Source organism: Chinchilla lanigera, unplaced genomic scaffold (genome assembly GCF_000276665.1).
Source record: "Chinchilla lanigera isolate Chin_1 unplaced genomic scaffold, ChiLan1.0 scaffold00081, whole genome shotgun sequence".
Lineage (NCBI taxonomy): Eukaryota > Metazoa > Chordata > Mammalia > Rodentia > Chinchillidae > Chinchilla > Chinchilla lanigera.
In genome coordinates, this window is record NW_004955482.1 from 7983271 (window position 1) to 7998810 (window position 15540).

Sequence of the window (15540 nt, forward strand, 5' to 3'; positions counted from 1 at the left end):
AAAAAAGAAAAAAAAAAAGGAAGAGGAAAAGGCTAGGTTTGTGTTTCAGCGCTCCCTGGATTCAGTCCTCATTACTGCCCCCCCTTACACAAATGGATAAAGGCACATATCTGACCTAGGGGCCATAGTCCACTACCCTTGGTCATTGCTTAGCACTTTACAAGAGCTACAGAACGCAAGTTGCATGTGTAATTTAAATATTTCTAGTAGCTACTGTTAAGCGTAAGGAGAAGCAGGTGAATTTAATTTCAGTAATATCTTTTATTTAACCTAATCCGACCACTACATTATCATTTCAACATATAATCAATATAAAATAATTGTTGAGACCTTTCTTAGCCCTTTTTTGTGCTAAGACTGAGAAATTCTTTATTTTAAGCTTGCAACTCATCTCAGTTTGGAATGGGCACATTTCAAGGGACCAGTGCCACGGGGGCTGGTGGCCCTCGCACGGGACGGCTCAGCCCTCAGGAGAGGGTGGGTGTGGGGAGAAGACGGTCACAGAGCTGAGGACTGCTGTGACAGAAACGCAGCAGGCGCCGCGGGCAGGTCCAGGGAAGCGTTAAGACTCCCAGCCCTTGCCCCAGTCCCTTCAGAGTTCATTGTTTTGTTTTGTTGGTTTTGGGCTTTTCAGACAAGAGTCTTGCTACGTGGTTCAGACTGCAGCGTTCTTGCGCCTTTTCCCAAGCTCCATCCACCACCCGTGCTCAGCGCGGACAGCTCTCACACGGAGCATTCAGACTGTACCCACCGGCCTTCAATAGCTGCCCATCTCGGGCTAGAGAGAGCAGTTGCTTTTGTTTCCCGCGATTTCCTTGGGTGCCAGGTCTGCTGCACAGCTGTAGAGGACTTGGGAGGGAGCAGCGTCCAGGTGGGGTCTGAATGACTGGTCCCCGGCTGTCTAGTTTTTCTACCCAGGAGCGGAAGTGCTGGCGTCTGGATTCGGAACCCTAGTCTGAACCTGCAGATCTGACGCGAATCCGAGGCTTGCCATTTGCTGATGGGGTAGCCTTCGGCAAGGAAGTTAAATTCGCTGAACCTCAGTGTCCTCATCCACACAAGAAGGAGAGCGTCAGCGGACATTCAGACAATCAAGAATAGAAGGAGCTGGGTGTGGGGGCGCATGCCTGTAGTGGAGGAGCGCGCGAGCTTGCAGCCAGCCTGCACTACATAGCAAGACCCTGTCCCGATCAAACAGTCCGTAAATGGAGCATCCGATGTGGTACATGTTAAGTGGGTGACCCCAGACTCTGAATTAATTGCCCCCTCACCCTGTCTGGTAGACCACAGCATTTGCACCCCTCTCGTGTTGTGGCCCTCATGGGCGTGGCTGTTTCCCATTTAACTGAGAGTCCCCAGAGCGGGAACTGTCCTGTCCATCTCAGCAAAAATAAGTGCGCCTCCATTTGGTGATTTTCTCTTTGCCTTGATTCTAGAACATTCTTTCTGAACCTTCCCCTCCTTCTACCGTATTTTCCTTCTCAGAGAGAGAATTCCTTGTGTCCTATCAGCAAACTGGGTCAGCCTCCCCCAGCTTACACCCGTTCCCAGCCCCCCTATACTTCTCCTCCCAAGCCTTTAGCACTTGTAATTAATGAATTGTCTGGGGAATCTGTAGTAATGTCAGTCTCCCCGCTGGACCATCTGTAAGGGGACCAAGTCTTGCAGAACTCACGACTGGGCTCACAGTGCCCAGTTCTGGACACACAGCAGGTGCTCAGGAAGTGTCTGCTGCGTGACTGAGAGACAGTCAGTCCGTCACTCTGGAAGCTCAAAGACCACAGACTCTTATCTGAAGAGCAGTGAGAAAGACTAAGGTGCTTTCATAACTGGCCTTTTAAAAGTCGCTTGTTTGACAGTGGCCATACATTTCTCTCTACCTCTCTTTATTAACTGCTTCTACATGGGCTTTGTAAAATCTTCAGACTGTGTTGTCCAGCAGAAATATAATGTGATACACAAATGTAATTTCACTTTCTCCGGTAGGAAATGAAAAAGTGATTTAAAAAAAGAAAAAGTGATTACCTGTTATCACGTTGATATGTAATCAATGTTAAAAACAATGTTGATGAGCTATTATTACATGTTGAGTCTTCTAAGTCCTGTGTGTATTTCACACTCACAGCACATCTTAACTTGGACTGGCTGCATTTCAAGGGCTCAGTAGCCGGAAGTGGCTTGGGCCTGCCGAACTGCACCATTGCTGTTTTCAAATTCTTCTTCCCAGAATGCACTGCGCTGTGTAGGGAAGCGGGGCCTTTCTCAGCTGAGGCTGGTACCTGGTACCAGGACAAACACAGCTGAGGTCATCACTTGGTACCAGCAGAACTTACTGCTCTTCCGGGCAAGGAGGGAATTAATTGGTCATACCTAGAAGTGAAAAACCTATGGGGCCTAAGGTACCCCAGGAGTTTCTCAAATGGCTTTACATGTATTAAATCATTTCATGCCCCCAGCACCCCTTAGGGGGAAATTGTTGTATCATCTCCAGTTTGCAAATGGGAAATAGAGGCACAGAAGTTTAGGTGGCCTTTCTTCCCAAAGACGCACACGTAGGTGGAGCTGGAATTTGAACCCAAACGGTCAGCTCCAGGGCCTGTGCCTCCGTCAACCACCTCCCTGAAATGACTCAGAAATAGCCCCTGGGGGTGAGAGTGAGGGTGGGACCCCAACATGGCGTCACAGTCAGGACCCAGAGCTGCTGTGATCCACTTGGGTTTGTTCATTCAACAAACTGTGTTGAGCACCTCACCGGCTTCCTCTGAGGGGTGACTGCGAGGCGGTGCTGAGCCCCAGGTCCTGGCAGCCCCCAGGCCCGTTGAGAGTCCGCGCGTCACAGGGTGTTTTCTGCCCTGCCGCCGGCATCTCGTGAGCTCTCATCAGCGGAGTGAGGAAGATCCGTGAGCAGCAAAATGATGCCACCCTTGGTGACAGCACCTCACCCCCCGGCCACCCTGCCATCCACTCACCAATCCGTTCCCTTGGGAAGCACCATTGAGCACTTTCAGCCCGCCGGAATCCATGTCACATAACCCTGCTCTTCCAGCAGTTGTTGAAGCTGTTTGGTGCCTTTCAAGAACTTTAACAGTTTCTCTTTAATTCTCCGTAGCAAGAAATATTCCCAGCTGTGTCCCAGTTTCTCGCAAAACACATATGTTTGAACTTGCAGCATTCTCTTTAATAACGAGAAAATTAATAATGGCTGTTAATAACCCGCTGCGTACCTGTTGCTGTGTTTAGCACTTACAGGCAGCTTCGCTTAATCCCCACAACAGGCCTAAGAGGTAGGTCCTATTGGGTGCTCCCCATTTTACAGAGGAGAACATTCAGGATCAGAGAGGGACAATGACTTGTCCGAGGTCACACAGCCTGGACACAGTGCAGCTGGGCTTTGAACTCAGTTCCTAAGTTCAGAGCCCAGACTCATAACCTTCATTTCCCCTTCCCCACCCCACATTTGTGCAGGTAGAAAATTATTTGCTTGCAGCCCCAGAGGCCGTGGCTACGCGTGACGCTTTCTCTTGTTTCCAAAGGTGGTGGCCCTTAGTAAGAGAAGTCAGGAGGCGGAGGCGGCTTTTCTGAGTGTTTACAAGCAATTAATTGAAGCACCAGGTAAGAAACACTTGGCTCCATAAGTGAATAATTACTGAGGAGGGCCTGCCCTGAGCAGGCTGCGCAGGCGCTTCCTGGCAGCGGGATCCGGGGGCAGACCTGGGCTCCTCGGTGAGCCCCTGTGGGGCTGGGGGCCACACCCATCTGACGTGACACAGCCCTGCTCCCCCGTCAGCCAACGCGAGCCCGCTTTGGGGGCTTCTGATGAGATATCCCGAGTTCCCTTGGCAAGCCAGGTGTCTTAATCATCGGAACCCCGAAGCATGGCTCCAGGTGACAGAGGAGCCGTTGCTGTCTGTCAGCGGGGAGAAAGAGAGTGACGACCACCAAGTCTGCCCTAGAGCGATTCGGCCCACCCCTAAATTTTGATGCCGAAGGAAAGCCGGGCCCAGAAGAGTGCGTGCTGCGTGGCTCCATTTACAGAAACACAGACAGGCCCGCGGAGGTCTGTTGGCGCCGCTCACCGCGGCCCACAGGAAGGTAGCCCACGTTCAGCAAGGGATAGATGGAGCTTTTAAGTGTGGGCTCCGTGCTGTGGACTGTTTCCCACCAGGGCAAGGACTGAGGTGCTGATCCACGCTGCAACTGGTTGAACTGCCAAGCACATGGCCCCAAGTGAAAGAAGTCAGATTCCAAGGGCCACGTAGTACATGATTCCATTTACAGGAACATCCGGCAAAGGCAGATCTGTAGGGATGAAAAGGGCTTGGCCAGCGCAGGGGCTGGGGGGCGGGGATTGGGGAGCAAGTACTTGATGCAAATTAGTTTCCTTTTGAGGAGATACAAATGTTCTGGAACTAGAGCGGGGCCTGGTGGCACTCACCCATCATCCCAACACCGTGGTAGGGTGAGGCAGGAGGATGGCAGGTTTGAGCCCAGCTTTGGCAACTTAGCAAGACCCTGTCTCAAAATAAAAAATAACAAAAGGGCTGGGGATGTAGCTCAGTGCAAAGACCCTGGGTTCAATTCCTAGCACTAAAAAAAAAAGTTCTGGAGCTGGATATAAGCAGCAGCAGAACATTATGAGTATACTAAATGTCACGGAATTGTTCGCTTTAAAATGATAATTTTAGCCAGGCGTGGTGGTGCACACTTGTAATCCCAGCACTCGGGAGGCTGGGGCGGGAGGATCGTTGTGAGTTCGAGACCAGCCTGGGCTACAAAGTGAGCTCGAGGCCAGCCTGAACTGCATAGCGAGACCCTGTCTCAAAAAGACAAATAAAATAAAATAAAATAAAATGATAATTTTTATGTTATGTGAACTTTACCTCAAATGAAAAAAAAAAAAAAAACCTGGTGCTGTTGGGAGTACTGTTGCTCAGCCTGGGTACAGTTCACAGTAGTGTGGTCACTTTGGGGACATCCAGTGGTACACTTAGGGCACATGGGTCTGTTCCCTTTTCTCCCACAGCCCCCTTCACTGTCACATTCCCATCCACTGACCCAGACACAGGAGGCCGGCCCCCAGAAGTTCATATCCTGGTGACACAGGACATAGGTGACCAGACGGTAGCTCACCTAAGCTGCCACCGCCAGCCCAGAGGCGTGCCGGTATGCGAGAGCTTGGGGTGTAGGGGCCGACAGAAACAGGAAACAGTGAGAGGCTACAGCCTCCACCGGCTGTGAGGTTTCACTGCCGGGGTCCCCAGGGACCTTCATCTTTCTGGACATCAGACTTGGTTTTGTTTGTTTGTTTGTTTGCTTTGTTTTGTTTCCAGTACCAGGAATCGAACTCACGACCTTGCACTTGCCAGGCAGGCTCTGTGCCGCTGAGCTAAATCCCCAGCCCCTGGACTTCAGACTTGAAACAGGTGCAGGGCCAGCCAAGGTCCTGAGAGCCCCCGAGACTGGAGCAGGGCTTTCCGGGGGCCCCTTGTGCCCTCTCCCCAAAGCCTGGGAGCGCGGAGGTCATTCCAAGCCGGTGCTGACTCGTGTGTCTGATTTCCCAGCTCTCCTTCCCAGAAATGGCGGGGCGGGGGGACGTCCCCAGCTGTCACCGAGTAGGAGAATGAGGAGCCTTAACGGATGGAGACGTACCACACAAACAGCCCCTTTAGGGGCTCTAATTCATTTTCGAGACATTTAAGAATAACAAAATGTTTTAATGATTTCTTAGGGGAATTAGGAAGACATATTTTTGTTCTCATTAAATTTTATCCTCAGACACAAGAACCAAATGTCAGATGCGTTTTTGGCGCTCAGAGCATCCCTGCTTGCTGCCCCTCGCCCCCCCTCCGCCCCACCCCCACCATAAAAATCCCGCTCCTGAAAAAATGAGCCGGGGTAGGATGCGCGCGCTCCTGTTAGTGTATTTCTTGACAGGAAAATTATTTGTTGAAACTCTTCCCCCCACACATACACCCCCGGAGCCGCACACAAGTCCTGATTCAACATTTTTGTTTTGAATGACTGCTGCCAACACAAATCTTTGGCAGAGAATGCGATATAGCCTGATTGCTCAGCAAGTATTTTGATAAGTGTGCAGCCTGTATGTCTGTAATTACGAAAGAAAACCGTAAATCTTTTGGATATTGTTCACACAGATGTGGCGTGAAGTGAGAAAAAAAGCAGTAAAACGTGTTAAAAGCATAATTAATGTCATTGTTGTGGAGGAAGATTTGATTTAAACCCCTCTGACTTCTGTATTGGTGACGGCTGATTTCTTTATCGTGCGCGTGGAGTCACTAGGTACCGACCCGCGCTTCAGAGAGCTCACTTGTTAACTGAGTAATTAGTTAAAAGACAGGGAGAAAAAAGGAAAAAACAAAGAGAGAGCAAGTGGGAGGGCAGGCGGAGGAACACTGCTGAGGAGATGAGAAGAGAGAGGTGAGTGCCCCAAAACGGGTTTTTTCCGCTTTTCTTTGGTTTAAGATCTGATGCAGGATCACACGATTCCTGGCGGGCATTGCCAGCCCTGCTCCTTCTTTGGGGGTGTTGGGGGGCAAGGTGGCCAGCAGGGTGGTTATGTGGGTGTGCCACGGCCTTGGACACTTCTGGGTGGGACGCTCAGCTTAGTGACCTGAGCTGTGTGACCTAGGGCAGGGATCTTAACTTCTCTGAACTCTGGGCTTTAGGAAAGGGGTAATAATAGGAACTACTCATCAATCAACACAAGGGTTCGATACTCTGCACCCAGTCGAGTTGAGCAGGTTGAATAACCCACAGCGCATGGACACCAGGGTCTAAGAGGTGGGCATCTGTCATTAGTTACACAAGGGTCTGTCAGCTACCGGGGTGCTGGGTAGGCGATGTGGGCAAGAGGGCTACTGAGTCTTTGCGGAGGAGCAAAGTGCTTTACCACGTTCAGGGTTTTCAAATTTGTCTCCCCAGCTATAAAAGTAGCATATACACACTGTCAACCTCAGAATATACAGAAATATGAGAGGAAAGAGAGTAAGCCACTAGAAAAGCCGTTCGCTCGGGCTTTTGCCTCTGGTCTTTTCTCTGTGTCCTTTTCCCAATCAGCTGCATGTTCTGCAGGGAGCACTTCGTGTCCTGACTGACCCGACAAGCATTTGCCCTTTGCTGTGAGGTCACAGGTCCTGGTGACTTTGCTGCGCCGTGTCTAACAGTCTCTTTGTGGCTGTATTGAAACTTACTGAGCCCTGCCGCACGCTGGGCTTCCAGGCGCTCAGGGGATGTGGTGTATTGGCCCTGCTCTGTAGGCCTGAGGACGAGGAGGAAAACTGTGGAAGGAAATGTGCTGTACTAGTGCATTGGCCACAAACCCACGATCAGTGGTCAGAAAGAATCAGAATATTTTTCTCCTTGATTTTGCTTCTTTATATTGTGCTCCTTTATTCACTCATGCACCAAATATCTTCTCATATGTTATGAGTCATGTCCATTTATTCTGTTGTAAATCACTGGTTGGTAAGGCCTTAGTCCTTTCTCTGTTGGAGGGTAGATCGTGTTCTTATTGATTTATAGATGCTCTTTGTATATTAGGGATCTTTACCTTTGGGCTGGTATATATGTTTCATGTCTTCTCCCCTAGCTTTCCTGTTGTTTTTAACCTTTGTTATAATGTCTGCTGTCTATAGTACCTAGCAAGTAGTTAAGAGGCATGTGAAGACAATAGGAAATATTAGCAAACCTTTGCTTTATGGCTCCTGTCTTACTTTTTAAAAGCTTTCTCACTTCAAGGTCATAGGGATTTTTTTTGAGTACTTTTCTCATCTTAGTTTTTAAAAATTTAAATAAACCATCTGAGACAGATTTTGATGGAAATAGTAAGGGACGTACTATATCTAGCTTCTTGTCCCAAATGACTAATTCTAGCGCCATCTAGTGGATGAACCACCTTGGCGTGTAGGTATTTAGATTTTAGTATAATTAGAAACTAGTCCCCGGCCTTTGCCTTCCTGCCATCCTCCTTCTGCGCCACTGACGCCTCTGCTCAGGTAGTCCTGACAGAGTTACGGAACACCGAAGGGTAACATAAAAGAGCCTTTGCTTTCTTTTGTTTTTAATCTTTATTTTGAGACAGGGTCTCACTAAATTGCCCAGGCTGGCCTCAAACATGAAATCCTCCTGCCTTGGTCTCCCCGAGCGCTAGGATTACAGGCGTGGACTGCGACACCTAGCATAAGGTTCTTGTTTTTGTTTGCAGTACTAGGGATTGAACCCAGGGCCTTGCACATGCTGGGCGAGTGCACCGCCACTGAGCTGCATCCCCCCCCCCCCCATAAAACGGTTCTAACACATAAAAAAGGAGAAGCTTAATGATGTCAGATTCTCCTAAAGACGGTGTTGACTTCGGAAGGCGGCCTTGCCGTGGAGGCCCTCTGCTGGGACCGGCCTCTCGAGGCCGCCTGTCTGAGCCTGACTGCTGCGGGAGCTCAGGTCGCAGTGGGTTAAGGAGAGCAGCGCGCATGCGCTGGCCCCCAGGGCAGGCCTGTTCTCCACCAAATGGGCGGCGGGCGTTGCTGCTGGCGCCTCGCACCAGCCCCGACACCTACCGCGTGCCCAGCGCTGCGGGACTCAGCGTGGAGACGCACGAGGACACTGGCCCAAGGGCAGACACGTGGGACACACAGAGGAGAAGAGGCCCCACGACAATGGCTGGGACAGCGCCTGGGAGAGGGCGGCCTTGAACGTGGTCTGGAAGGCCGAGGCACCCTCCTGCAGTGCCCCTCTGGGTGCGTTCTGCGTTCCTTCCCCGCACTCGGGGACGCAGCCCCACCCCGCCTGAGGAAGGACGGGCTCAGGTCACGCCGCCCACCCGGGTCACACAGCAGACAAGAGACGGCCAGCTCCTGACTGCTCTCCCAGTTGAAGAATTTTTAAAATCCAAGGAATTTTTTAAAAAACGAAGCCACTGGGGACCCATCTCCGCAGACCCACAGCCACCGGGGCGGGGTCTCTGCCGCCAGCAGGTGAGAGGGACCAGCTGGAGGTGGGGCGCCGTGGGCCAGGAACTCGCGCTCCCTCTGGCCCTGGGCTCAAAGCCTGGCCTTGCTGCCTTGGCAGGGGGGAAACAAGGGACTCCAAACTTGGGGGACGGGAGTGGTGGACCGGGCTCTAGGCTGAGAACCCCAACACTGCGCCAGCCCCCAGTCAGACATTTTGCTTCCCATGTACACGTGACTTTCCCAGGCCTCAGTTTTCCCACGTGTACAACGCGAATAGTGACCTTCCCTAAGTACGTCTGCGGCCATTGACCTGGTGCAGCGAGCAGGCGCCTGGCACAGCTGCTGCCCCGAGCCAAATCATGCAACGAATTTGGAGCCCCTGCTGTTTGTTTGTTTGGTTTCTGGTTTTTGGTTTTTTTTTCCGGCACCGGGAATCGAACTCATGACCTCATGCTTGCCAGGCAGGCGCTGTGCTGCTGAGCTAAATCCCCAGCCCCCCGACCCCTGCTGTTTATCGGGCACCACGGTCAGCAACAGGAACGAAATGTTGAACAGAACAAGCCTCCTCCCTGCCGCCCTCAGGACTTCCTGGGCAGCTCGGGACGCGGCACTTTATTTGGTTCTAGTGCTCACGGGTTTGCGTCCTGCCTCCGCTGCTCTGTGGCTGGATAGCCTTGGGTAACGGGCTGGACCTCTCTGAGCCTCTGCTTCCTTGTCTGGAAAAGCAAACAGCTCCTGGGAGCTCTGGCAGCGTCCGAGTGGGGAAGGCGACGCAGGCCTTAGCTGGGCGTCCGGCACAGGCGACAGTAAACAGCAGCTGCTGCTGCTGCTATTATTACCGTTGTTGTTACCTTCAGCTCCCAGTGCCGGGAAGGAAGAACCTCATTTTTGGCCCCTCTGCCCCTGTTCAACCCACGACCCCCTCTGAGCCGGCCCGCTCTGGCCGCGGCAGGAGGAAGGGAGTGAGTGGGCACATGGCTCCCGGCTGCGCGTGAGGGCTCCGCACCCCATCTGCTATCGGAAAGTTAAGACTGAGGGATCAAACTTAGTCTCGCTGCCACCGTCAATAGCTTGAGCCTCCCACCCACGCGGGCGCAGAGCTCGAGCCCAGATGGGAGCAGACTTCTGTCTCGGAGATATTTTGGAGGGGCGCACGCATACTTCTGCATATATGTGTTTCTAAACAGCTTCTCGGACAGCCTTCCGGCTCCAGCTTTCCTTAAAAAGCTCCGAGTGGCACTTTCCTTCAGATGGACAGAGTGGGGGGACTGAACTGCTTTGCCTCCGTCCTCAGCCTCCCCCTCCCCTCCCTTGTTTTTTAACAACACCGCCAGCCTCAGCTAGCGGTGCAGGTGGAATAGACGGTGCCTTTGGAAAGCCCGCTGTGGCCTCAGGGTGGTGTCAGTCCTTAGTCTGTGTGCTCCAGGGCTCCGATCCCGTGTAAGCAACATGGGTTAGTCACTTTGTTAAGCAGCACATGCATAAAGAGCAGGCGGCTGGCTGTAGGAGGAGGCCCCTCCCCTCCCCCAGCCCCTTCCCAGGGCGCCTGTCCCCCTCAGCCTGTATATTTGATCTTCCCATCTGGCGCTGTTTCCAACCCATCAAAGGTGTGCTGTGTTCAAGTCTTCAACCATGTCAGATGTGGGGCTTCCCCCACCTTCGGTTTTTATAAATCCAGGGTGGATTTCAAGGCCCCTGGGCCCCTGATGCCCTTGTCTACCGATAAACCGTCAGTCGCAGGACGATCTGGGGAAATAGCGTCCCACTGGCTCTGCCTCTGGGCCGCGCTCTGGACAGCCCAAGTGCTGGCTGGAAGTTTCCGGCGCATGTGCTGCGCCCGGCAGATACCTGGGTGGCGAACTCCGGGCAAGGGGTTGTGAATGCTCTGTCACCGTCCTGATGCTGGGATGTAAGGCCAGCCGCATGCTGGAGGACACAGCCTGCCTGGAGGGTCAGAGGCTGAGCAGCCCCCAGAGTTTCTCCGAGCAGAGCCCCCTAATATCAGGGTCAGCCTATGTGTGCCAGGCAGAAGGCTTCCACTGTGACACGCTGGTCCTCTGAGGGCCTCCCCTTTCACCCAGGGAGAACAGGCCTAGGGCCCACAGCCTGGGCCGGGCCAGCATCAAGTCTAACTAGACTTTAATAGCAGCGAATTTCTTAGGTTGTTTGTTTGTTTATTCTTTGTGCTTTGCTGTTGTTTGGTTTCATTTTGCTTTGAGACAGGGTTTCATGTTTTGCCCAACCTGGCCTTGAACTCTCCTTAGCCTCTTAAGTAGCTGGGGTGACAGGCACGCGCCCCCACACCCAGCTTTGGGTTTATTCTTAGGGTTGAAACACCTTCAATTTATAATACAAGATCCCACTTTTCCATTTACAAGAGGGGAACAAAATACACATGGAGTATTCCTTACCTGAAATGTTTGGGTCTAGAAGTGTTTCAGATTTGAGGATTCTTTTCAGGTTTGAAAAATAAATTTAATGAGCTATGTATGCATGTGTGTAATGAGCTATCTGAGGGATGGAACGCAAGTCTAAACATAGAATTCAGGTACGTTTCATGGAAACCTTATACACACAGGTTGGAGGTAATTTTATATAATACTTTAAATGATTTCGTGCATGAGACCAAACTTGATAGTATGGAATTTCTCATTCGTATTTTGTGTCAATACTAAAAAGCTTCAAACATTAGAGGATTTCCAGTTTCAGAAGATGTGTAAGGCAGACATCAGGTTGGTCACTTTTTTTTTTTTTTTTGTCTTTTTGAGACAGAGTCTCGCTATGCAATTCAAGCTGGCTTTGAGCTCACTTTGTAGCCCAGGCTGGCCTTGAACTCATGACGGTCCTCCTATCTCAGCCTCCTGAGTGCTGGGATTACAGGCATGTGCCACCATGCCTGGCCTCAGTTGGTCACCTTTTGAGGGCATCAGGTTATGGCAGAATTTGTGGATGGCTGGGGGAGAAGCCGGGATTCAAATCTAGTGCTACCCTTTTCTTGCTCAGTGACTTTGAACAAGTGGCTGCCTTTCTCCCCTGGAATACAGGGGTGCTAGCAGTACCTCAAGCGGTTCTTTCGATGACTAATGAGACAGAAAGATATGCAAAGTCCCTGGCACTTGTACACAAGGAATTCAAGCTCCTCTGAGCTCCTGGCCCAAAATACTGGTGATGTAGGGCCAGGGAAATAGCTCAGCAGCACAAGCGCCTGCCTGCCAAGCGCAAGGTCCTGGGTTCGATCCCCAGTACAAAAAAAAAAAAAAGATACTGGTGATGCCTCACCTGCCCTCTGCCCCACCTGCTCCAGGGTGGATGGCGCTGCAGTTCAGGGAGTGAAAACCGCTCATGTTTACATGAGTGGTTTTTCGAAATGGGCTGGAGTCCATTCCGAACCCAACCCCTGACCCAGACCAGGCAGTAGGGACAGAAGGGGACACTGGCGCTGGACTCACCTGGGCATTGCCAGCCTCCCCAAGCCCACATCCTCATCTGCAAAAAGTGGCCACGGGTAATGAGAAACCGCAAGGCAGTAGCCCCGGGGAGATGGGTCAGGCGGGGCAGCCGCCCTCCCGGCCCGACCGAGGCTGTTTCTCTGTATGTTTCCTGTGTCTGGAATTCTCTCTCTCATCCCTCTGTGGCTCCCTCATTCATTCGGGTCCTGCGCAGATGTCACTGCCTCAGAGAAGTCCTCCCTGACCAGCCTGCCCATGACGCACGCTGAGCCTGCCTCCCTTTTGCTGCCCCAGCCGCTTTCCCCTTTGTCCATCTTTCCCCTGTAGCCTGTCAGACCGGAATGGGCAGGGATCTCCTCCCACCCCCTGCCCTGTCTCCTGCCACACGGGAGGCGCTAGGAGCTATGTGACAACTGAAGAAATGGCGTCTGGCACGTACTAGGTGCACAATAAACACGACTCAGTGAGTGATTAGCGGCTCCTCGTTTCCTGTGGCTGCTGTAACAACTGGCTGTGAACTCGGTGGCTTAAAACCACACACACTTATTATCACAGCTCTGGAGATCAGAAGTCCACAGTGGGTCTCACTGGGCTGAAATCTGTGCCAGGGAGAACGCTTTCCTTGAGTTCCCAGCTTCAGCAGGAAGTCTTGCATCTTCCTGGGAGCCCCCTCCTCCACCGCCAGAGCCTGCCGTCAACATGCAGGCCCTGGGGACCGGGAGACACCCAGGCCCCTCCTAACCGCCTCAGTTCTCACGCTTTCGGGACAACTCCCACCTACCGAGGGCCAGAGCGGATGGGACGGGGAGACTTGAGGTGCACGCAGCTGCCCCCAGGGCCCTGTCCCTGCCAGGCCCTCTGAGGAACCTCTCCCAACCAGTTTAAAGATTTCTGTTGTCCTTTCTCTCTCTTTCAATTTGTGTCCACAAGGGCGGCCGGTGACATTTAGCTGGTGCACTGAATGACCAGTGGACCGAGCTGAGGGGAAGCCCTGGGTTTGCCAGCCGCCCCTGCGTGGAGTCTTGCAGAACCCTCCATGGGCTGCATGCTCGTGAGGGTTTTCCTTCTGGAACCCCAACTCCCAGCAGGGTGGCTCAGGATAGAGGCTGGAGCTCTTTTTGGTGGTAAGAGGGGCGTTGCCTACATGTAGCGCCACACCTGTCATCCCAGCGCTCTGGGAGGCTTAGGCAGAAGATCAAATTCAAGTCCAGCCTGAGCACTGTAGCAAGAGCCTGTCTCAAAAATGAAAGAAGGGACTGGGACGTAACTCAATGCAAAGGCCCTGGGTTCAACCCCCAGTACGTGGGGAGCCTCTAGGAACCTGCTCCGAGCGCTGGGGGAGGGAGTTAGGAGTGGAACACACCCAGGGAAGGACACGATCTCCAGTGCTGTGTGCTTCTCAGAGCGGGGGCCTCACTCAGCCGATTCCTCAGCAGTGGGAGAAAAGGGAAATGCAGGAGGATCCGAGCCCAGCACGTGCTACCTCCTCGGGCTTGTCTCCCGGAGACAGAGGAAATGGACGTGGGGACAGCAGGAGGGAAGCAGGTTAGACTTGAGTGAGGACCTCCTTCCTGCCTCTCTCACAGTTTGTACCCGGATTGTTGCCAAGTGTTATAGCTTGAATTGTGTCCCCAAAAAGATAGGTTGACGTCCTCACCGCCGGTACCTGGGAAAGGGACCTCACTGGGACAGATCTGCACGGGACCTTCCCTAGTTATGGTGAGGGCGTTAGAGCGGCTACTGCTCTTTGGTGACTGGTATAAGAAGAAGAGAGGAACTGGACATGATAGCACATGCCCGTAGTGCTAGCACTGGGAGGCTGAGGCAGGAAGGTGGTGAGTTTAAGGCCGGCCCAGGCAATTTAGTGACTTAGCAAGACCTTGCCTCAAAATAAAAAATTTAAAAGGGGCTAGGGTGTAACTCAGTGAGAAGGCCCTGGATTCAATCCCCAGTGCTGGGAGAAAACACAAAAAGGAGGGAGAGAGGCAGAAAGGAGAGGCCTTGGGACAAACAAGGAACAACCCAGAGGCTAGGCGGAAGGCCACGTTCTCCCCTGGAGCCGCCCTGCCGCACCTGGGTTTCAGATTTCTGGCCTCCAGAGCACAGCAGCAGTTTTGTAGGGCTGCTACCCCTGTTTACCTCCAGCCACCCTGATAAGCGTGGTGACGCACACACGCCTGTAATCCCAACACTAAGAGGCTGAGGCAGGAGAAGCACCATGAGTTCAAGGCCAACCTGGGCTTCATAGCGAGTTCGAGGCAGAGAGAGTTTTGCACTACAAAGCAAGATCCTGTCTCAAAAAAAAAATTTACCTCCAGCTGGGTGACAAGCGAAATTTACCGCCCTGGTCTGCAATCCAGAAGCAGAAGGCCAGGCTGCCTTAGGCGGGTCAGAAGCTGCCAGGCCTCTCTCTCTGGTGGCTGTGGCAGTCTCGGCACTCCCTGGCTCTGATGCTTCATCTCTGCCTCCACCCCCACTTGGCTGTCTGTGTGCCCCTATGTGTCCCCCACTTCTGAGGACCCCGGCCATGGGACCAGAGCTCACCTCCTCCAGTGTAACCCGTTGTGACCTGACCACATCTACAAAACCTCAATTTTCTCGTAAGCTCACTTCTGAAGTTCCAGATGGGCATGCATTTGGGGGACACCGTTGGACCCCGTATGGTGGACTGCCAGACACCAGTGCTTCCGGTCTAACTGCTGAGTCAGCACCTCGCCCTCCTGGGCGCCTGGACTGCGGCGGTGGCCTCCTCTCGGACGCCCTCTACAGCCCAACTTTGGCATAGCACCCGTCACTCTCCACCGCCTTTCACGTAGCACTGCGTCTCCTCCAGGCCCTGCGGATCAGTGCCGTCCCAGGCCACGTTCTCAGAGCCGGCTTTGGGATCTTCCTGCTCAACTCCATCCAGACACCAGGCCCGGAGGCCACATCCTCACACAGCACTTTGCACAAAGTCTTTCCAGTTGCCTATTCTTTGTGCAAGCTGTGCCCTCCGCTGGGGCTCCTCCCCCAGCTCCAGGGCATGCGACAGTGGGCAGCCTGGGCCCACGGCCAAACAACAGAGCCCGGGCCAAAAGCAAGAGACGTCCCCGCTCCCGGCTCCGGAGCCAGAAGTCTACGGTCAG

The 15540-nt window shown here is 52.8% G+C and overlaps 1 protein-coding gene across 1 annotated transcript in view; it reads left to right on the plus strand.

Annotated features, from left to right (window-relative positions):
- Cux2 (cut-like homeobox 2) overlaps positions 1-15540 on the plus strand; it is a gene marked incomplete in the record, with an annotated part of 262326 nt that overhangs the window by 199788 nt on the left and 46998 nt on the right. Inside the window, 1 exon segment of the mRNA XM_013503646.1 lies at positions 3534-3612. Coding sequence (XP_013359100.1) covers positions 3534-3612 — 79 coding nt within the window.